The 23,262-nt window shown below is 45.3% G+C and overlaps 1 protein-coding gene across 4 annotated transcripts in view; it reads left to right on the forward strand.

Annotated features, from left to right (window-relative positions):
- TAOK3 (TAO kinase 3) overlaps positions 1 to 23,262 on the forward strand; it is a 1,041,334-nt gene that overhangs the window by 365,769 nt on the left and 652,303 nt on the right. For all 4 annotated transcript variants that reach the window (XM_069214478.1, XM_069214480.1, XM_069214479.1 and 1 more), the window contains one exon: positions 15,757 to 15,870. In XM_069214478.1, coding sequence (XP_069070579.1) covers positions 15,757 to 15,870 — 114 coding nt within the window. The remainder of the gene's footprint in view (positions 1 to 15,756; positions 15,871 to 23,262) is intronic.

A 23,262-nucleotide genomic window follows, 5' to 3' on the forward strand; every position in this document is an offset into this window, starting at 1 on the left:
AGTTGAGGAACCTAGTGTTAGTACTATTCATCAGAGCATGAAGTTACTTAACTTTGATAACGCTCTATCTGGTAGATATTCTTACGTCAGATTTATCACCTCCTCCCTGTTTTGTGGAGTGGACTCTTGCGATTATGACAATGTCCCAAGTTAGATTTGGCTGGCATACTGCTGTCTCCCGTCTGCAATAGTTGTTCCACTTCTGCGAAGTGTGGAAGAGTTCAAGATAGACTGATGTCAATACACAGAGAAGGTACCTATATTTTGGTTCTGCACCTTCACGTCCAGAAGCAGTTCATGGCCACCATGGAACCCTATGGCCCCATCTACTGGGGCACATGAGCAATTGCTTGAAAAAATCCAGATCTAGAAAAGGTAATTAACCTGTGTTTAAATAGAGTATCCACCATACATTAACCACGTATATATTGATTTGTATTCTGTAATTCACTTGGTGTACGGTTTTTTGCTTCCTTGAGTGTGAGAATTCCTAGCTAAGTTTGATAATTTTCTGGCTAGCAGTGGATGACCACGCTCCATTGTAAGAGATAATAAATCGTATGCTTTCACTTGTAATAGACTCTAGTGACTTAATAACAATGAACTCGTCAGCGTTTTTGAAGTAATTTGGTGTCCTGCATGGATTTCTCTGTTTTTTATTGGACTGGGCTTTAAGGCTTTTATGCTCAGCCTTAGGCATTTATTTAGTACCGCCCCCTTACAATCTGATTATGTGGTTTGCCTCATGTAATCCTCCTAATATACGGAGAAGCTAGAGTCTTTTTTTACACTGAGCAGTGCCTCCACTTTGCTCTACTTGCACAGCACTTCAGTCATACTCCACATCTATTCCCAGACTATCAACAACTTCTCTACTTGCCTACTTATTTCTCTTCTCACTTTAGACTGACTCAGTTCTAATTCATCCATCATCAAGAAGCTACATCTTCCTTCATCTTCACCCGTAGTACAACTCCCTTCTTCTGGGTAGATCACCACCCTTCTGAGATTCAACTTCTCCAGAACCATATGAAAATCAAGTACTTTTTTGACCTTGTACAGACCACAATACTTATTCAAACCTCCACATACTCTCCTTGATTTGATTCTCACCCAGTCACCCACTGCCAAACCACCAGTTTCATGAATATTCACATCCTTATCCTTATTCTCACCCAATGTCAGTTCTTTCAGACAGGCTGGTTTCATTTTGGTCCCCGATTTCCTACCCCTCATAAGAAAAGAAAACTTCAGACAAACTATTAAGTCGTGGGGTAAGTCACACCATCTGTGCAACAATTTTCTACATCTTGCCTATTGACCTCAACCATTTTAATGGCTCATTTCACCATTTTGTAACCCTCTCTACAATTCCTTTGATCTGAGAGTTGTACAGTGGTTTGCAACAGTGTTTAAATCTAAATTAAGTTTAAAAACCCACCTCATCTGCATCAAACTCAACTGGGTGCCATTATCAGTAAATGCAGTAAAGGAAAAACTTTCCTCCCTAAGCATTTTCTCCAAAATGCCAATAGTAGTTTTCATGGTTATTTCTTTCCCGAATGTCACCGCCAACCACTTTGAATGAACATCCACCAACACCAGCACAGCCCTTAGCTCTCTTGATAACACACTTTGTGAGCTTGCAGTTCCACTTTAAACCTTTTTTTTTCACTTTTTGAAATTCCATACACCATTCTATCCACACTTGACCACCAAAACTCTGCCTTATCTTTCCTCTTGTTCAGAGTTTGAGTCGACCAGCCCACCAGTGCTAAGTTGATTATTCTTTCATGTAAACATTTGGGAGGCACACATTTATCACCAATTTATCTTAACACGCAGACAACTCGTCGAACACTCAAATAAGTCCTGATAGCAAGAGGTATCGAACTCTCTCTCCTTCAGCGTTTATAAATCAAGAGGACAATTACACTCGAAACTGCATCATGTCCATGTCTTCAGTGTACTGTCCAGTTGTTGTGGACCTCGTAGCATTCTCGTGTATACTGGCAACAACTCCTTCTTTTTCCTTTGCCAGTATGGCTTCACCACCCTTTCCTGGTGATCAACCAGAAGACATGAAATATAATCGACTTGGGCACTAAGCCAACGAATAATATGTTAAAGATTGTACTGATATTTCTGAAGGCAAGCAGCTAGTCTTTCTAATTTTCCCGAGCTTTTCCCTGTTCCACATTGAGGGCTTTGGGTTGAACCAAAGCTCATCCATTTACATAGTTTTTCCGTGCAGGTTGTATTTGTGACATTTTTTTATTACACAAAATTGAAGCTGTCTCTAGGGCAGACATAACTATTGAAGCCATTTGGCTTTGTTGTTTCTTGCACTGTGGCGCATAGGTATGAAATATTGGTGCAGCAGAATTTTCAGATGCGCTACGCTAATTCAATATGCATTTTACGGAAGTCCATTTAATTTATTATTCATGTCAAGTCCTGATTGATATTTACTTCTCATGATAAATAAAGCCCTCCCTCCTTCATCTTCTATCTGAATCTCATGTACTGTAAGTAAACCTTTTTGGATGATATTTTTTTTAAATGGCATTTTTGGATTTGGGCCACTTTCTAGGTCTGGTGTTGGCTAAGCTCTTTTCGATTCTACTAAAATTATATATTTAACATACGTGTTAATACGTGCTTTCAGCTAACCTGTTCATACATAGTTCTGTTATTGTATTATTTACATTTTTTCTTCTACCCACTGCAGTATATACAGCATGTGGAAATGGGGCAGTCCACTTCAGCCTTTAGTTAACTTAATCTGCCCTTTTACAGCGAGCACCGCCATGCACACAGTTAATGTATGTCTCAGGAACTACCACGAAAATATGTGCTTTTATGGACCAAAATATAATTTTGATTTTAGACATTTTTTTTTTTTTTTCAATGAAGATTGATGAATGTCTGTCAGCTCTAAACAATATAGTTTTGGAAAACGCATGACAGAACAAAACCACTAGTTAAATACTCAAAAGGCTTGTGGTCAAGGCGTATTCACTATCTGTTTAGGTTAGTATCGGTAAACACATTTTACAAGTTTTGAGGAGAACCAGTCTAATATATTTTTCAAATCGAATGCTCGTTTTACTTTGTAACACTGGTAAACTCATATTCCACAAAATACGGCAGCGACTGAAAAATACATTTTTTTGGGAACACGGACGTGTAGTGCATATGTTATACTTAAAATATTTCGTATTCTTTACATTAGCACACATCTGTGACTTGTGAATATTGGCGTAAGAAAAAAAAATGGGTACTCCTGCAAAATCTGTTGAGGGGCCTCTAAAAATGACCGTACAGCTGTAGAACTGTCTACGCCATTTCACTTGAAACTCGATTTTTGCTGCCACCCAAAGGCTAAGGATGGTAAATCAGAAGTGAACCATTAAAGTGTACAGCAACATTTGATATTGATCAAGAACAGTGGTTTTCAAACTTGTTGATGCGCCCCCACCCCCTCCAGGTAGGAAAAAAAAATCATCGACCCCCCCTTCAGAATTTTTCATAACTATTCTATTAAGTTGGTAATGTTTAACGAAGCCTAGACGTATTTAGACATTGCAGTTAAGTTCTTTTAACTTTTTGCAAATGCAATAACCATGTTTCGGCTTAAAACAAAGCACTGTTATCTGCATAATATTTCTTTTGGCCAGACCCGCTCCCAAACCACCCCCGCCCCCAAACCACCCCCGCCCCCAGCCTAGTTTGAAGGCTACTGATCTAGGAGATACATAACTGTGCCTAAATACGAAATTGACGAAATATGCTCCTCTCATATTGGCGCTCTCATTTTTCAGCAACCTCTTATGCTCTTCCCTCGGTCCTTTTTCCGTGGAATGTCTCTCCTCTTGCTCTGGATTACAGCCTCATTTCCTGGGCTAACGTCCATCCTTTCTTTCAATTTATTGTGCACTAAATATTGTTTTCCCAGGAGCACCACCACCTCCTTAATTGTGATGTGCCTACATATCTACTTGGAAGTTCACCTCTTATCCTCTCTCACACTTCTGCTTGCCTGCTTTCCTCTATCGCCTACTTGCCTAGGTTGCTTATTGAATTCTTTTTTGCTGTTCCCTTCACCAGTCTTTTCTTAAATTGTCCCTCCTTTTGGCTTGATTGTCTCTTCTGATTTACTTAACTTCTGCCACACCCCCTCACTCCCCACCCCCAGTGGCACTGCAACTTCTATTTCCCTGTGCTGTGTCTTCTTATTTGGTCTCTTTTGCCACTTTCTGGACAATTCCAGACTGCTTGAGCAGTGATTGTTTACCCACCCTGTGTGCCCTTTCTTCCTCGTATGGAATTTCTGCCTTTTCTTGCATATGCTGCCTGTGCATAACATTTAGGTAATATTTATAGCACAGGACAAGCTCACCGAAGATATTCTCCACAACAAACAGTGGGTTGGACTTTGACATCTTGCCTCTCGTAGCTTTTTTCCTGTCTCCCTGGCTTATTCTTTAGTACCCAGATATGAAGCAAAGAGATGTTTTATGCCGAGAATGGTCTCATTTCTTCAGGACCCTCATTATTCTCTGGTTTTTAACAATTGCTAGTCATGAAAACTTTTTTTTGTTTTCTAACTTGCAGAAGACCTGGATACCTAACAGATGAAGCAATTCCAACATAGTTTGGTGATTGATTCAGTGCTCAGTCCAGCCATAGTCGTGATGTTGGGGCGCTCATTTGGATTGAGACCTGAGTTTCTTTCACTAGCTTGCCTGTAGAGCTTCAGAGAGTAGAGGTGTTCCTTAGATTTGAGGATGAATCTGTATTGCGGCCACCACTTATAATATGTATGCGCTAGCTAAGGACAATGCCACATGGTTTAGTTAAACTCCACTTCAGGTCCTGTGCCTAGCTCTGAGGGACTCTGCATCTTCATCACTCCTGAGTTTGCAAAGCTTTTCCTGAATGGAGCCTGGTAAAGATTAATTTGTTTGTTTTATAGAGCCACCAGTGACTGTCCTAGGCATAGTCTATACTGGCAGCGTCTTGTGAAGTGTCATGTTATAATCCATGGGATATTCCTCTGATTCTCTGTTGTGGCAGTGGAGGAAGCTGTGAGTTGTATACTCCCCTTGCACCCAGAATGGCCTCTCTTTAGCGATTGCTCTCCTGTGTTTTTTTTCCCTCGAACTCTTTATTTCTCGCATTTTGCTAAACATTCTACATTGTTTAGAATCTGGGATTGGGATTCCCGCTGGCACAACGTAATCACAGCTGGTTCAACTCTGATGTTATAGTAATTTGTTCAAGAACAGTTCAATGGTTTTAACACTTCCTCATTCCGTGTTCAGTGGACGTTGGTATACAAGGAGGGTTAGTCATCTCCTTTTCTCTTTCCATGCTGAGAAGAATGGCTTCTTTCATTGAGGGGAGTTGCTGTGCGGCTCTGGAGTTAAAGCCTAAAGTCACCGTTCAGATTCTCCTCAAATCAAGTGCTGGAACTAGGATCATCTTGTTGTTTTTTAGCCCTCTAGGAATTATTTGTTTCCCATTGTTTGGAAAGCAAGAAATCTGTTCATTTGGTCCTTTGCCTCTCACGGCCTTCACTTAAACAGTTTACATGTTTCTGATTGCTCCTTCATCTTTTCTGATACCATGTAGGGACATTTTCAGTTCTTCGGCTCCTAACTTTGAATCAGCTTACCTACTTCCATTCTTCTCCCAAGCACCAACGCCAGAGTCTTATTATTTTGATTGAATCTCTGAGTCGTTTTTGTTAAGCTTGCCACCTTATGGGCTTCCGTTTTTTGAAGTGGGTACCACCTCTCCATGTGGAACTGATCGTTTTCGACTCTCCTTCTTGAGCAGAATGATTCTTTTTTTTTTTTTTTTTTTTTAAAACCTTATTTCAGATTGTTTGCCAGGGAATACACTCTTGGCCTGATTACGACCTTGGTGGATGGGATACTTCGTCACAAACGTAACGGATATCCCTCCTGCAGTATTACAAGTTCCAGAGGATATCAAGGAGCATGTTTGTGACGGAGTATCCCTACCGCCAAGGTCGTAATCAAGCCCTCTGTCTCCTGGTTTCTTTCAGACATGATGTGCATTGGACTCTTGATAAAATACTTACTTTAATTAAATACAGCTTATGGACCTAGGTGCTTACAGTACAGCTATTATTGCTAAGGCATGGAAGTCTGTTTTTACTGTTAATCAATTTTCTTCAAAAAGTTGCATATCGCAGTGAGGAAAATGAAAGTTTAACGTTTCACCTGCAATGGTGTTTTGAGACAAAGAAAGCCTTTACAAGTTGGAATCGAAGCAATATTTCCTTGCTTATCTGGTCCTAAGTTCAGTGAAAGAGTAGAGGCTTGTTTTCCAATGTATTTCTTGCTTTCTTCTGGTCTCCTTCATTAATATTGTCTAATTAAACCCTTGGTGTTACATTGCCCCCCTTGTTTCGCATCTCATTCAGATTTGAACCACAAAACGACTGGTGGAGGCAGACCTGAAGGGACTAATAAATAATAGTTATTCACAGTACGGGCTGCAGTTTTGGTAGTTCTTCTTCCTCATCCTTCAGTTAAGCCTAGCTACCATCATCCCCTACCCCCTTCACAGGCAGGTAGTGTTGTCTAAGAGGAGACCACATGGTGCCTGTGGTCATAAGAAGCAGTGCCTGTGTAAGGAAATGGCTCCCTGTTGCAGTTACCCCCCACCTTTTGCCTGATACTTATACTGACTTGACTGAGAAGTGTGCTGGGACCCTGCTATCCAGGCCCCAGCACCAGTGTTCTTTCACCTAAAATGTACCATTGTTTCCACAATTGGCACACCCCTGGCACACAGATATGTCCCTTGTAAAAGGTACCAGTGGTACCAAGGGCCCTGTGACCAGGGAAGGCCCCTAAGGGCTGCAGCATATGTTGTGCCACCCTAAGTGATCCCTCACCTAACACATGCACACTGCCATTGCAGATCGTGTGTGTTGTTGGGGAGAAAAAAGGCAAAGTCGACATGGCATCCCCCTCAGGATGCCATGCGCACAAAATGCTGCCTGTGGCATAGGTAAGTCACTCCTCTAGTAGGCCTTACAGCCCTGACGCAGGGTGCTCTATACCACAGGTGGGTGCATAGCTGCATGAGCAATATGCCCCTACAGTGTCTAAGTCTATTCTTAGACATTGTAAGTACAGTTGTGGCCATATTAAGTATATGGTCTGGGAGTTTGTCAAAAACGAACTCTACAGCTCCATAATGGCTACACTGAATACTGGGAAGTTTGGTATCAAACTTCTCAGAATAATAAACCCACACTGATGCCAGTGTTGGATTTATTAAAAAATGCACACAGAGGGAATCTTAGAGATGCCCCCTGTATTTTACCCAATTGTTCAGTGCAGGACTGACTGGTCTGTGCCAGCCTGCTGCTGAGAAACGAGTTTCTGACCCCATGTGGTGAGGGCCTTTGTGCTCTCTGAGGACAGAAACAAAAGCCTGCTCTGGGTGGAGGTGCTTCACACCTCCCCCTGCAGGAACTGTAACACCTAGCAGTGAGCCTCAAAGGCTCACGCTTCGTGTTACAATGCCCCAAGGCACTCCAGCTAGTGGAGATGCCCACCCACTGGACACAGCCCCCATTTTTGGCGACAAGTCCAGGGGAGATAATGAGAAAAACAAGGAGGAGTCACCCACTAGTCAGGACAGCCCCTAAGGTGTCCTGAGCTGAGGTGACCCCTGCCTTTAGAAATCCTCCATCTTGGTTTTGGAGGATTCCCCCAATAGGGATAGGGATGTGCCCCCCTCCCCTCGGGGAGGAGGCACTAAGAGGGTGTAGCCACCCTCAAGGACAGTAGCCACCGGCTACTGCCCTCCCAGACCTAAACACACCCCTAAATTCAGCATTTAGGGGCACCCCAGAACCTAGGAAACTAGATTCCTGCAACCTGAAGACGAAAAAGGACTGCTGACCTGAAGCCCTGCAGAGAAGACGGAGACACCAACTGCTTTGGCCCAAGCTCTATCGGCCTGTCTCCCCACTTCAAGAAAAACTGCAACAGTGACACGTCCCCCAGGGTCCAGCGACCTCTGAGGCCTCAGAGGACTACCCTGTTCAACAAAACTGCAACTTTGCAACAAATAAGCAACTTTTAAAGACCACACGTTTCCCGCTGGAGGCGTGAGACTTTCCACTCTGCACCCGACACCCCCGGCTCGACCTGTGGAAAACTAACACCACAGGGAGGACTCCCCGGCGACTGCGAGCCCGTGAGTAGCCAGAGTTGAGCCCCCAGAGCGACGCCTGCAGAGGGAATCCAGTCTCCCCCTGACCGCGACTGCGTGCTTCAAGGAACTCAACGCCTGGAAAACACACTGCACCCGCAGCCCCCAGGACCTGAAGGAACCGAACTCCAGTGCAGGAGCGGCCCTCTTCCTAGCCCAGGTGATGGCTACCCCGAGGAGCCCCACCTTTGCCAGCCTGCATCGCTGAAGAGACCCCCCGGGTCTCCCCATTGAATCCTATTGCAAACCCGACGCCTGTTTGCTCTCTGCACCCAGCCGCCCCTGTGCCGCTGAGGGTGTACTTTCTGTGCCTGCTTGTGTCCCCCCCGGTGCCCTACAAAACCCCCCTGGTCTGCCCTCTGAAGTCGCGGGTAATTACCTGCGGGCAGACTGGAACCAGGGCACCCCTATTTCTATTGAAGCCTATGTGTTTTGGGCACCAATTTGACCTCTGCACCTGACCGGCCCTGAGCTGCTGGTGTGGTAACTTTGGGGTTGCCTTGAACCCCCAACGGTGGGCTACCTTGGACCCAACTTTGAACCCTGTAAGTGTTTTACTTACCTGTGAACTTAACAATTACTAACCTCCCCCAGGAACTGTTGATTTTTGCACTGTGTCCACTTTTAAAATAGCTTATTGCCATTTTTGCCAAAACTGTACATGCTATTGTGATGATTGAAAGTTCCTAAGATACCTGAGTAAAATACCTTTCATTTAAAGTATTATTTGTAAATCTTGAACCTGTGGTTCTTAAAATAAACTAAGAAAATATATTTTTCTATATAAAAACCTATTGGCCTGGAATTGTCTTTTGAGTGTGTGTTCCTCATTTATTGCCTGTGTGTGTACAACAAATGCTTAATACTATCCTCTGATAAGCCTACTGCTCGACCACACTACCACAAAATAGAGCATTAGACTTATCTCTTTTTGCCACTATCTTACCTCTAAGGGGAACCCTTGGACTCTGTGCATGTTATTTCTTACTTCGAAATAGTACATACAGAGGCAACTTCCTACAGCCTGTGCCTTGGTTTAAAAAATTATTGGATTTAATTCCGGACAACCATGTCACCAGTGATACTGACTACTCAGTTAGTCAGTAGGAGAGGAGAAATAGGGCCTGATTACAACTTTGGAGGAGGGTGTTAATCTGTCCGAAATGTGACGGGTATACCACCCGCCGTATTACGAGTCCATTATATCCTATGGAACTCGTAATACGGTGGGCAGGATATCCGTCACATTTGGGACGATTAACACCCTCCTCCAAAGTTGTAATCAGGCCCATAGTGTTACCAGTACAATATTCACTGCCATGAGTAATTATGTTTTCAATCTTATTTAGATCTTTTGCTAGCTTTATTTACCATCTCCTTTACACCACCACTCCATCAGCTCTGTACAGGCCTGCCAACTGTCACAAAGAATACTTGGCCGGAGGATAAAAAAGCCCAGTTGGTTGCACAAGAGGTCAATTTAGGATATAAAATCAGACCAGTTCGGTAACACTGCAGACATGCAACAAAGTTGTTACACAAGACTGGCCCACATTGGGTTTGAGTAATGGCATACAATCATGTGTAGGCATTAGAACAAGAATATTAGACGGTAATACAAGAGAACCTAGGCCATGTGTAACTTAATAAACAATGGGTCTGTCCCAACTGGTGGCTGCAGACTGCAGACTGTTCTAACATAGCAGAGAGGCTCCTGTGCTGCTGCACTGCTGGGACACCTTGAGCCTAATACCCACATTTTAAAAAGCGGCCCCAGTGTCTACTCACACACAGAATGAAAGCTTTAATGTGGCTGCGAGGGATCTCTTGCCCTTTCTCTTTCGTGTTATGGGTGCTGCTGTCCCTCCCGTGGGGCAACCAAGTTTATTTGTTGCATGTTGGCTTACACCTCTGCCTGCTCCACTTCTCACCTGGCAAACTCTGCTGTTCCCGCGGAGACTGATATATTTCTGTTTTCCTTCCCACCCCACTTGTCCTGTGCCCCATTTCTAGGCAGGCGGAAAAGCACTGAGACTGGTGCACTTGACTAGGAGAGTCACCCACTTATGGGCATTCACTCCACAGATGCAGGGGCTCCCTGGCAAGAAACCAACAAAGTTGCTCTACCTTCCCGGGGGTTGGAGTAAAGAAATTTGGTGCAGATAAGCTCTGTCAGTCCCTTAAAGCACTTGCCGTCCACAGAGGATAACTGGTCATGAGCAGGCAAAGCATCACACTTGGGATGGCTGTTCCAAACTTCCCGTACCGCTACTACTTTCCCTCCCTGGGTATAGGTAATAAACCACCAAGCACAGTACAGATTTTCTCAGCTTGACAGCCCAGATAACCCATGAGCAGGCTGCAGTCGAGAAGGTAGGACAAAAGCTGGTTTCTCCGTCCCTGTTGACTGCTTTTCACCTATTTTGGTTTTTTTTGCTCCTTATTACCTACTCTAGCCACCTGGAGTGTTGATTTGATAACTTCTGGCCTCAAAATCGTTTTTATTTATTAATAGGTGTATGGTAACTGTTTTCCCCTCCAATAAAGGAGAAGTCAGGGTGTGCCCTCCTGCCCATTCTACTCCTTAACCTGATCTTGAGACTTCTTTGTTGGTCCAGTACCAACACAGCCTCCTGGTCACTTGCAAGGCACCTGTGTGTACAATATAATTTAAACAGGGACGCTCTTCAGAAGTTAACAACCAAAGGCCAAGTTTGCAGAAGCTCCCAGGTGACCCTCTCCTTCAGGATCAAATTCACTCTCTGTTTTTCTCCAGATGGAGCGGGAAGACTAGTGTCACTGTCCAACAAGTTGGTATAAGTTCACAGTGTCTCTTCACTCCAGATAGGCTCATCCAGGCAAGAGTCATTGTTTCATTTTCTTGTGGCGATCCCAGTGCTTCTCAGAGTACTTCAGTTGTGCAGAGGTTTAAAAGTAGCGTTGGCGACTTCTAAAAGATGGGTGTCTCTGCCCAATCCGAATGCAGCATGATTCTTCCACCTCTCCACTATCCACTGACACAGCATTTTGGAATTATTTAAAATGGTAACTTGAAGCTTTAGTCCACCACCGTTTCCCCCTAATTTGAGCTCTGCCTCTAACTGACACAGAAGGCTGGTCTTTTCCCTCTTAAGCCTTCAAAAGGAGCCTCTCTTGTGAGGTCTGACAGACTACTTTGTTTCTCTGAGAAGGGCTTGTCAGTAAGTGGGGGGGTTAGTTAGTACATGCCAATTTCTTCCCCACCCTCTTCTGCTTCCAGGAGCAGGATAATCCTCTTCCTCTCCTAGGAACAGATTGGTCCTGATGAAATGGGCCATTGTCTAGGAGAGAGCTTAACATTTCTGCTGGCCAACAAAGTAATCAACCAGAATGGTGGTTCAAAGCCTGAGTCTTATTAAATTCTGACTTAGGAAAATAGATATGGAGACGTTATCCTTTCACTAGATTGATCCAATGCAAAGTTGATATTTCGGTGCAGTTTTCACCTACAGTGCAAAAACATTGAAGTGTTGCTACAGACCCACGCCATAAGTCAAAAAGAAATTTGCATATTTCTTTTTGGATGCCCTATTATAATTTAAGTCCTCTTCAGCCTAAACCAATCTATTAAAGTTTACTTTTGCAGCAGGCTGCCTATATGCAGATAGCTGGCTGATTTAGGCATTAGTCCCATAGGTCTACTATGCATTTGGGGATGGGGGGGGGGGGTGGCAAGAGGAGATCTATAGCAGTCATTGAAAATTTAGTGGAGGAAGTTGAATCCATACTGGGCAAAAGGGATCTACCAGAGCTAGGGGGGGAACTGTAAGCCAAAGAAGCTGGAAAGATTTTTGAAAATCAAGGAAAGTGTTTATCAGACTCACTGCCCAATACTACTGTGCAAAGGCTGACTAGCTGTAGTAAACCACAGGCATTCACGACAAGTAGTGATACTATTAATCTAGCGCTGCAAGTCATCTGCACAAATAAGTTTGCAGTGCTTGAACCCGTAGAAGAACCGTAAAGATGTATTCACAGCAAAGCATCCAAAGAGCTATATATGGATATTGTAGCACTATTATCTACCTTATTATCAACCTTGCAGAAGCAGGTGAACTGTTCGTAACCATGCAATCAGAAATTCAGAACCTAAAGGTGATGGTACTGAAGTTAACAGACCTCCTATGGCAGGGTTCTGCAAAGTCGGTCCTGGAGAGCCGGGTCCATTCCAGGTTTTCAGCATATCCACATTTAGAAAGAAGATGTTTCAGAATTCTACATTTTTCTAAATGTGGATATGCTACAAATCTGACATGGACCTGGCTCTCCAGGACCGACTTTGCAGAATCCTGTCCTAGGGCATCATAACACAGGAATTCATCCACAGACTGCAAGAAAATGACCTCTGATTTTTTTGTGTGGCTTGTAGATAGTTTAGCATACACCCACAATCAAATTTCAGCTGATAGGGCCCACTTGGAATGTAATTTTCCATTCCTACCCAATGTATCCAGCAATCCTGTTAAACTGAAGGGTGAGCCAAACGGCATGAGCGCCACATCTAGAAATTGCCACAGAGGTACGTTCTACCTGGAAGGTGGAGGTCTGGAAGCTGAGCCACAAAACGTCTTTTACAAACAAACATTTTTCCAGCTTTTACACTGCTCTTCTTTGAGCCTTACACTTAAACCCTTGTTCATGACTCATCTTTACGCTATGTTGCACACTGGTCCAATCCCTCTTATGAGAGAGAGAAGTATTTATGGTCTAAGTACCTGAATTAAAACAAGGCGCCTATGAATACTTATGGCCATATGTAGGAACACATTTTCCCATAGACACAGAATGGGTAAAACCCTTTGCTACATCTGGCCCTCACTGTCTTTAGAAAACAAGAAAATTCACTGGAAAATGAGTGTGAAACAATGCTATTTTGTTAAAACAAGGTGCCTATGAAGATCTAGTGTCCTTAAAAAAAAATAAAGCAAGGTAATTCACTGGAAAAGGAGTGTGCAACACTGCATCTGTAGTGATATAGTAAAGCAAAGCACTAGGCTCTTCTAAGTGGCAGATAGGCTTGCAATAAAATTACCCTAGCAGATGCCACCTTAGCAAGGTGACTAATATCGCTCTGATTTAGTTCCTATCCACCATTTGTATCAGCTGTTAAGTTCAAACCAGTGACCTTCATAGACTTCATTTTAAAAGAAGTCATGAGAAATAGCACCACCGTGCCTTGACCAGCTCAACCATCAAATGGAACCCATTGATTTACAGCAGAAGGGAGCCACAAACCTGATAACACTAAAATCATTGCTATAGCTTAAAGTGTGTAAAGTCTGTGCCCAGGAAAGCCTGTACGTTGATTGTCTTCAGCTCAGGATCAGTCTCAATGAAGCTCACCAAGTTCAGACTTAAAAACCTTTCTGGGAGTCGAATCTTCTTAAGTGTGTCAAGCCAGCAAGTTGAGACCAACCTGCAAATTGATGGGTACTACTAATATGGCAACCACCAGTCTCCATGGGATTTTCAGGCAGAAAGTTGGGAAAAAAGTTTCTAAGTCCCATTTCTTGCAGTTTGGTGACACGAGGAGTACACAATAACACCAGCCAAGTGTCCAGGACCTGGGTGGCACCCTTTGGGCGGGTGGGGGTGGTACTCACACCACCAGAGGTCAGCAGCAGGCTCCAGGTCAGATCCAGTTGGAACTGTTCAGCTGGGCAGTTGGAGGGAGGAAGGCCTCTTCAAGCCTGCTGTGTCCCTGTTACTCAAATGTGAGGTCAGGCAACTGACCCTTGGAGTCACTTCTGGGGTCCTGGATTTAAGGCAAGCAGATCCAGTCTTCCTTCAGGTCCTTCAGACAGCAGGGCAGTCCTTATCTGATTCCTCATAGATCCAGAAGTATTATGAATAGAAGGTGCCAGGTACACATTTATGCCTTTATGCCTAGTGTCAGCCTGTGGTTGGAGAACAAACCTTTGTCCAACTCCTAAACCAGTTCTGGTCACTTTCTCTGCCCCCACTGCATTTGGTGCCAGCCTGGTTAGAGAGACAAAGAGGAGACAGACCTAGCTGTGAGCTCCACCTGTAAGTGACAAGGTAGGCACGCTTTGACGCTCAGGAAGAATCTTAGCACAGCCCACCCCCCTTCCCCCAAAAATAGACCATCCTGTCAAGGGTGGAGTCCTCTTCCCCATCCCATGGCCATGTTCATTGTCTGGGGAAATACACATCTCACCACTGAGTAACCTTCATGGGCCAGATGACAGCTGGACAGTGCCAGAAAAGCCTTTTAGTTTTAGGCAGAAAAATGACAACTTTCTTAAAGTCTAACTTCCAAAATAATAATATAAAATCCAACTAAACCATTAAGTTGGATTTTAAATTTCTATTAAAATGAGTCCTTAAAACATTTTTTTAGCTGCTCCCAAACTGAATTTAGCACTTGTTGAATATAAGAGTGTAAACTAGTGTTATCCTATTGGAGAGTCAATCTTGCCACAGTGAAACACAACTTTGAAGGCTTTTCACTTCCAGGCCGCGTAAAGCATTAAATGTGCATGTCCTACATTTCAAGTACCATGCCCCACCGACCCTATGGGCACTTAGGGCCTACTTTAGGAGTGACTTATGAGTATTAAAAAGAAAGGTTTAGGCCTGGCAAAATATTTATTCTGTCAGCTCGAAATGGCAGTTTGAAACTGCACACCCGGGCTGCAGTGATAGGCCTGGACACATGTTTTGCAGTGCTACATTAGTGAATGGCACAATGCATACCACAACCCACTAGTAGCATTTAATTTGCAGGCCACCAGTATAAGTGCACCATATACAAAAGACTTGCCAGCAAATTCAGTATTCCAGTTAGGTGTATACCACTTTTACCATGTTTAAAAAGGAGAGCACAGACACTTTACCACTGGTTGACCTGTGTAAAGTGCACAGAGTTAATGGCCAACACAAGCATTTTCAGCAACATAAGACAAAAACCTGGGGAAATACCACGCAAAAAGATGGTAATTTACAAGAGAGGTATAGCGTAGCTCTCAGTTCATATGTTAAGTTAATCAAAGATGCTACTTTAGGCAGCTTGCAGGAGAGAAGCCCCAGCTTCATTGATATTATTTTGGAGTTTTTTCTTTTCATCATTTTTCCACTGTATATTTAAATAGTACTTGTATGTTAGTGAACCTCCTCACTTTGTGTCTTGGTGAAATTTGTTCTATTATTAAAAAGACACTTTGTAATTTTGTGGGACACGCCACTGTCTTAGGAGGTGAAGCAAATCTGTAGAGTCTTTGCAAAATTACTGTTACACATGTATGTGCTAAAATCCATCACAGGTGTGTGGCGTAATTGAATGTACTGAGATTTGCAGCAGTGGTGTACCCATGCAGAATATCTGCAGCCCTAGGATTTAATTGAACATTCCATATACATCCTCCTCAACAAGCCATAATAAAGTGAGACTTTTTTTAAATTGTTCTGGTGATCTTTTTGTATCCTTTACAGGGATGTCAAAGCTGGGAATATTCTCCTCACTGAACCTGGCCAGGTCAAGCTTGCTGATTTTGGGTCTGCATCCATAGCCTCTCCTGCCAACTCTTTTGTGGGGACACCTTACTGGTAAGTGGTCCTTTTGAAAGACATATTCCCTTTTCAAGAGATCATTCCTGTGATACTTTATTTTATTAAATTGAGTATGAAATTTGGCTCCAAATGTTAAGAATATTTTTTAAGAGTATAATTCTCTGACCTCAACCAACTTTTAAGACCTATGTTAATAAGACCTGGGGCTAAAATTACCTCTCATTTTTGCCTTTGTGTCAAACAATGATAAGACCATGCATGACAACTCTCTGTGCAAACAAAAGCAGCAAGCTTACCAAAAAAATGTGGTGTGCCACTAAAGATATTTGCTTGAAAGTAAACGCAACAGGTACATTTTAACTCAAATGTAGCTCCTTGAAATATTCACTTTTTAGATGGTTATCAAATTACTGTTTTGGATATATACTTCTAACTCCGGGTCTCACCTTTTGATTATTCCTCAGGTGAGAGACTGAATCCAGAAACCTTTCAGCTATATTTCTAAACCCTGGAAGGTGGCACTTTATGGCACCACACTTTGCCATTCAGCTCTGAAAATGATGCCCTAGGGCCACATAGGTGCCTCTCCTGTGCTCAGATGTCTGTTCTTTCGTAGCCTTGCCACCAGACTAGGATACGGAGCTCCCTCTTCATTTTTGAGACTTCATCATAGAAATTTTGCCTGTGTGCAAGTGGTGCCTCCCCCCTAAACTACAGACTTCAAGCCCTGTCAGGACTTCTGCAAACATATTTCTGTGATGGATCAGCACCAGGTATGCTTGTGGTGCCTGAGACTAAGCCACAACTGCCAGGACTGCACCAACTATGTGCAAATGAACCTGAAGGCCTTTGTGTAAATCTAGATGAAACTCTGTCACCGAGCATAAGAAGGCTCCACATTCTGCTCCAGGTTGCAGTCAGCCTACAATGACTTGTCCCTGGAGTTGTCAGTGCTGCCCTGGAGGCCGGTCTTCATTACTCTCCAAATTTTCAGGTAAATCTAAATAGAAACACGAGAAGTTGAAGCGAGAGATTACACTCCCTTGTGCCACTCGCATTTGCCTGAACAGGTGTGGGGGTGGCACCAATCTTCTTGATTTCGCTCCCGAAGTCAGCTGACTTGTGAGCTGATCCCTCAACTTGCGCATGTACAACCTGAGTTTTTGGGGCCGAATGGACACCACATCAGATTGAAGAATTCTGTGTGGCCAAGCTCTGCCTCTTCTGATGCCTTCCGACTCCCTCTGGTGCACCTTCCGGCCATCCTTCTTGAATACCACTGGCGGGTTTTCCCTCAGCATCCGTTGGACCCTCCAAGGTTGCTTTGCCTCTAGCTACGCTTCTGAACCCAAGACCTGTGTTGGCTCTAGGTTCCTTGATGCCCAAAACAACACAGTCAATGCCAGAGGAAGAGGAAACAATCATTCTCTCTGATGTTGAGTCTGCGCAGGTCTGAGTTCGATTGATGGTGAGCCTAAATGTAATGGAGTCGCCACTTCCCCAATTGGATGTCCCTATTCCTCAAGGGAGGAAGCCCTCCTTTCATTCCCTTTTTCACAGTTATTCTTATGACTATGACTAGGGTGATAAGTTTGCTCAACTCTATACTGATGGCAATTGGTATGATGATTTGCAGAAGTCTAATGACCATGACACCTTGCCCGAAATGGCTCATGTTTCTCCTCCTAGACCCTCCACAGAGGAATGTGCCTCATGCAACATGGTTCTGAATAGGGCAGCTGACGTTATTGACCTTCACTTTCCCTCTGTGGAGTTCAAAACAATGTTCTGGCTTAGGTTCTACTACCTAGACTGACTCGTGTTGATCCTCGTCTTCCATTAAACAAGGCTTTGACGGACACTTTATTAGGGGCCTTTACCAATCTTACTCTGGGTCACCTATCTGGCGACAAGCTGCCCGGCAACATCGTCCTGTCCCGGGACCCTGCTTTTCTCTTGCAACATTGTTAACCAGACAGCCTTGTTGTTCAGGCCTCCATAAGCCAGTCTAATTAGAACATGTTCCCGTCTACTCTTCCTGACCAGGAATCTTAACGTGTGGAAACATTTGGCAAGAGGGTTTTATCTTTCACCACCTATGCCTCCGGTCTGTCAATGCCAGCTGCTTATTGGGTCATTATTGTGAAGCTCTTTTTGGATTCAGTGGCTCAAGTCCTCTCAGGTGTTCCTGATTACCTTCTCCTTATCTTGGCCAAGGCAATTCGATGGTTGTGATGCAGTGAAGTTCAAAACCCATTGTGGCTTGGACCCCACCGACTCATTTTAGGTAAGCTGTTGGCAACAGTGTTGCCATTCGCCTCTGGGATCTACTGGGTTCCCCAGTGATGTCCAGTACTCATTAATGGGCATTCTCTTTGCAAGACGGGCGTGATCGGGGAGCAGGCTGATTTCTCCATTGAGATGTTTAAAGAGAGCACGGCTATGGTTTACTCTTTGGCCCTCTCTGCCCCTCCTCACTAACTGCATTAATTTCAATGCTCCTGTCATGGTTTTGGAGAAGGCATCCCTTACCGCCAGCCTGTCCAACCCCCTCAGGGGACCCAGCAGTTTAGCGACTCTCGGCCCACTGCCCAAGCAGGTAAGGTCAGTGTGCTGGCCAATTGCCAAACCCCCCTGCCCTCCCACCAGCAGCCACCCCGAGCCTCTTAGCCCTTCCTGCTAACCCTCTTTAGCATGCCCTTGACAGAGCAGTCCCGTGCTCACTTTGCCACTGGAATCAAGCTATACCTGGCTGATGAGCTCTGAATAGGGCAAAACGGTCCTGCGTTGCTTGTATTCTGGTTCAGGGAGGACCTGGCTTGTCATTTCAGGCTAAACTGATCTCATAGTAGCATGGTCAAGATTGATTTGTATATGGCTGGGTTCAAACTGAGGGGGCATGGTGGAAAAGAAACAATGGATGGGGTGTGTCCCCAAGCAATTGCTATTGGCTGACATTAATTCAAGCATTCCATCTATCACCTTGATGTTGTTGCAGCTGATACCCTAAGTGCAGTGGATTCTACCAGACATGGGTCTCGTGCTCACTGCCTCTGGATTCAAGCTAAACCTGACTGATGAGATTTTTCTGAGGGAAAACTGGTCCTTGGTTGCTTGCATTATGGTACAGGAAGGACCGGACCTGGCAGCTCAGGCTGGACTGTTCCATTGGATCAGGGTCAGGACTAATATGCATATGGCTGGGTCCAAACTCGGATGGCCTGGTGGGCAAAAAAACAATGGATTGGGATGCAGACTCGAACGACTGCCAGTGGCTTCGATTATTTCAAGCATTCCATTCATAACATTGTTGTTTTGTACTTGACAGAACATGGCCACCCGGTGTGCGGCAGAATCCAATGATTATTTCCGCATTGGCAGGAGATCACGCCAGACAGTTGGATCCTTCAGTAAGTTTGCAGGGATATGCTCTCCCGTTCCTTTATTCCTCTCTGTACCTGCCACCGCCCCAAGGACTGACAGAGGGCCATCTCATCTCTTCCATCTTACAGCAGAAAGGTCAAGCCCTTTTGGCCAAAGGGGGTAACGAGAAAATGCCAGCACCATAAATAGGGTGTGGTTGTTAATCCAGCTACTTTCTGGTGCCAATGAATGACAGCAGCCTCTGGCCCATATTAGATCTGCTCCCTCTAAGTGGATTCCCCAGAAAGGAGAAGTTTAAAATGCTCATCCTGGCCCAGGACCTGCAGGATGCCTATGTTTGTATTTCGGCCCTGCTGGCCTGTTGGCGCTACTTCAGTTTGTAGTGGAACAGAAGCATTTCCAGTTTGCTATGCTCCTCTTTCATCACACCAGTGCCCCTTAGGTGCACACAAAATTGATGGTAGTGGTGGAGGTCTTGGGTACCACTCTTCCTCTACCTCAGCAACTCGCTGTTGAGCTCGCCCCAGGCAGTTGTCAGCCAGCTCCAGACTATGGTGAACCTCCTGGCATCTTTGGAGCTTCACTATCAATGTGCCAAAGTCATACCGGACTCCTCAGATGCTCCCCTTCATCTGAGCCGTTCTGGACATGGTTTGGTTTTATCCCATCCCTCCTCTCCCCCCCCCCATCCCAGAAAAGAATGTCCAGGACATTCAGGCCCATAATTCTTGTCTTTCAGCCTAGGTCCTGAGTTTTAATGAGATTGAATCTGAGGGGCTGCTGGCACTGATGGCCTACTGTATCCTGCTGATCGAGCATGCAAGGTGGCATATGTGGGCTCTGCAGTGGACTCTGAAGTCACTGTGTGTCCTCTCCGAGTACATTCAGATTTCAAAGGAGACTGCAAAAGATCTGCAGTTGTAGTTGATGGACCGTGATTGGGTCACTGATAGACTCTTCTCTCTTCCTCATCTAGAGCCGACAGTGGTGATCGATGCTTCACTTCTGAAATGGGGAGGTTGTCTGAGAGAGCTGGAGAATAGAGGCCTCTCGTCTCCGGCAGAGTCTGGGCTCCTCATCAGCCTTCTGGAGCTGAGGGCCATCTACTTGCTGTTGAAATCCATCCTGCTGTCCATCCGATGTTCACGGACAAACCTACTGCCATGTGGTGCTGTAACAAGCAGGGCGGGATGGGGTCATGGACTCTGTGCCAGGCGGGCCTTGTACCTCTTGAAATGGCTACACCGCCAAAGAATATTACTGGTGGGGAACCACCTGCCAGGCTTATTAAATGCCAGGGCCAGGGTTTCAACGTTTCTCACTTTTACCTGACCTTAATATGATAGCGCTCATGTGGTTGACTCCTCTTTGGTGCAGGTCTGCAAGTCACAAATTGCAATAATCTGCAGCTGCTTCTAGCCTGTGTATCCTCACCCCAGCACAGGAATTAAATTAGCACAGCCCAGAGTGTGGCTCAACCAACAATAGAAGCTCCAGTGTGCTGCAGTATCTACTTTTCAGACAATCATAGGAGGAGCATCAGTCTGGAGCTCAGCTCATTGTATTTGTAAATCCAGCTGTCATACATGCTGGCCTCAGTCCGGGCACTTACTTCTATTAGTTGGTTAGTCTGTGAACTGAAATGTGCAGGTGCCTGGGACCACCCTTCATGAAAGGTGGTGCATATTGAAACAGACGTTGGCATTGGGTACTTTAAATCTATCATCACTTAATCATCAGAGGCCTGAAAGTAGCCTTACAGTGACAGTGAAGGTGCCAGTGCATGGCCTTGCCACACTCCTGAAGCCAGTGGAAAGCGAGGAAAAGATTTTCATATTCTAATTTACTGGCGAGCCAAGGGCACTTACTGGGTGCTAAGGGTGCTGAATCCACTAACTGTTTTGCAACTTTTTAAAAAAAAAACATTTCTGAACCTTTATTTCTGATGGATATAACTACCTGTGGATTCCTCACCTAATGAATTCTCCCCATGCGCAGCATTCAACAGAAACTTATTTCCAGCTCTGCACGTCAGCGAGGACGTCACAATTGCCCGACTCCATGCGGCTCTGTCTGACGTCATCGTGGCAATAAGAGGTCCTCGCCGGCGTGCTGACGTCAGTTCCCTTTTTTCCATGCCTTCGATAACGGTTATTTCTCCAGCACTTGTATCGTTTGGGGTTGAAAGGGATACTTTGTGTTTTTTCGGGATGTATGCTCCGAAGAAGTCAGGGTTCAAGCCTTGCAGAGAATGCGGAGGTCGAATGTCAGTCACTGACCCGCATAACAACTGTCTATGGTGTCTGAGCTCGAACCACGACGTCCAGGAGTGTGGTTCATGCCAGAAAATATACCCCAAAGCTCTGAAGGAGCCTGAAGCCAAACTATTTTTAGCAAAAGCTAAAAAGGAGAAGAGGAGTCACCGTAGGTCTTTGTCGGGGAAGTTGGCGAAGAGTCATAAGAAACTGCACCATCACGATTCCCGGCGTCGTTCCAGAGGAAGCCGTTTGAGGTCGAGGTCTCCATCTGCTCGGTGCCATAAGTCCTGGGAGGTCAGCCCGACGGTGACTACTCAGCCTTCGACTCCGCAATCTTCTCCGGCGCCGTCGTTCTTTGAGGTGGTGGACCCTCAGAGTCTTCAATCATCTCCGGTGCATCCGGATGTACAGGATCCGAGTCTGGCTCTTCAGGAGTATTCTGCTTTTTTCCCTGCTCCGGGGACGGATCCAGCAGCATTCCTTAATGCCATGTTTGCCATGTTTCAGAGCATGGCGCTGGGAAGTGGTGCGCCGGCTGGCCCCACTGGTCCCTTGGTGTTTAATTTAGGTGCTCCGGCTCCTTATAGACTGACGCCGTTCATGCCATTCTTTCCGGCAGGAGACACTAGCCCGGTGCCGGTACCGGCGGTGCAGCTGTGGATGTCGGTGGAAAGACCTTCAACATCGGTGTCAATTCAGATGGAGGCGTCCCAAAGTCAGATGGCATCGATGGGTGGCGATCGCGTGTCCACGGCGCCAATGGCTCCATCTCCGGTGTCGGAGGGGTCTGGAGATCATGTGGTGACGCCTTCTCAACGACGCTGTCCGACGTCGGCCAACTGTTTGTCGACGCCGGGGCTGGAGGCGAAATTGTGTTCCCAAAGGAAGGCCCTCAGATTGTTGGAGGAGAGAGAATGCCAGAGACAGCTCCTTGAGTAAGGGGAGATTGTGGAGCCCCTAGGTGACTTTCAGGAGTTGGACACTGCCAGTGGGCTGGATACTTCCCCTGAGTGGGATTTGGCCTCGCCAGGGGAATACACTGAGGAGGCAGCCTCGTTTCATTCGGTCATCAGGAAGGCTGCTGATTTCTTAGAACTCCCACTTCCGATGGCCCAGGTCAAGACGAATATCCTGACGGAGGTACTACATCCCGCCACTGCTATTGCAGATCCGTTGTTGCCTTTTAATGAAGCTCTTATGGATCCCATAGTTGAGGTTTGGAAAAAGCCTGTTTCTTCATCAGCAGTGAACAGGTTGGTAGCCAGACGGTATAGGTGAGCGCCTGGGGACCCTGAATTCCTTTCTAAACATCCGTCTCCTGAGAGTCTGGTGGTGCAGGCGTCTTGTTCATCGCGGTCTGCTCCTGGCTCCTTCCCTGGTGTGCCATCCGACAGGGAGTCCAAATGCATGGAGCAGGTTTTCTCGTCATGCAGCATGGCACTTAAATCAGCTAATGCCACGTGTATCCTGGGTAGATACATTCATGCTATAAAGGATGCAGCTAAAACAGCGTTGCCTGATATTCCTCAAGACTTGCAAGGACTCCTCACGGATGCCCAGGCGGCGTAGACGCAGGTCATACAATCAGGACTGGACACCACGGATTCTGTTGCTAGGGCCATGGGAACCTCCATCGCTACCAGACGTCATGCTTGGTTGCGTACGTCTGGGTTTTCGTCGGATGTCCAAGCCACTTTCTTGGACTTGCTCTTTGATGGTGATAAATTATTTGGCACTAAAGCTGACTCTGTGTTGGAGCGCTTTAAGGAGTGTAGGGCAACGGCGA

Source organism: Pleurodeles waltl, chromosome 11 (genome assembly GCF_031143425.1).
Source record: "Pleurodeles waltl isolate 20211129_DDA chromosome 11, aPleWal1.hap1.20221129, whole genome shotgun sequence".
Classification (NCBI taxonomy): Eukaryota; Metazoa; Chordata; class Amphibia; order Caudata; family Salamandridae; genus Pleurodeles; species Pleurodeles waltl.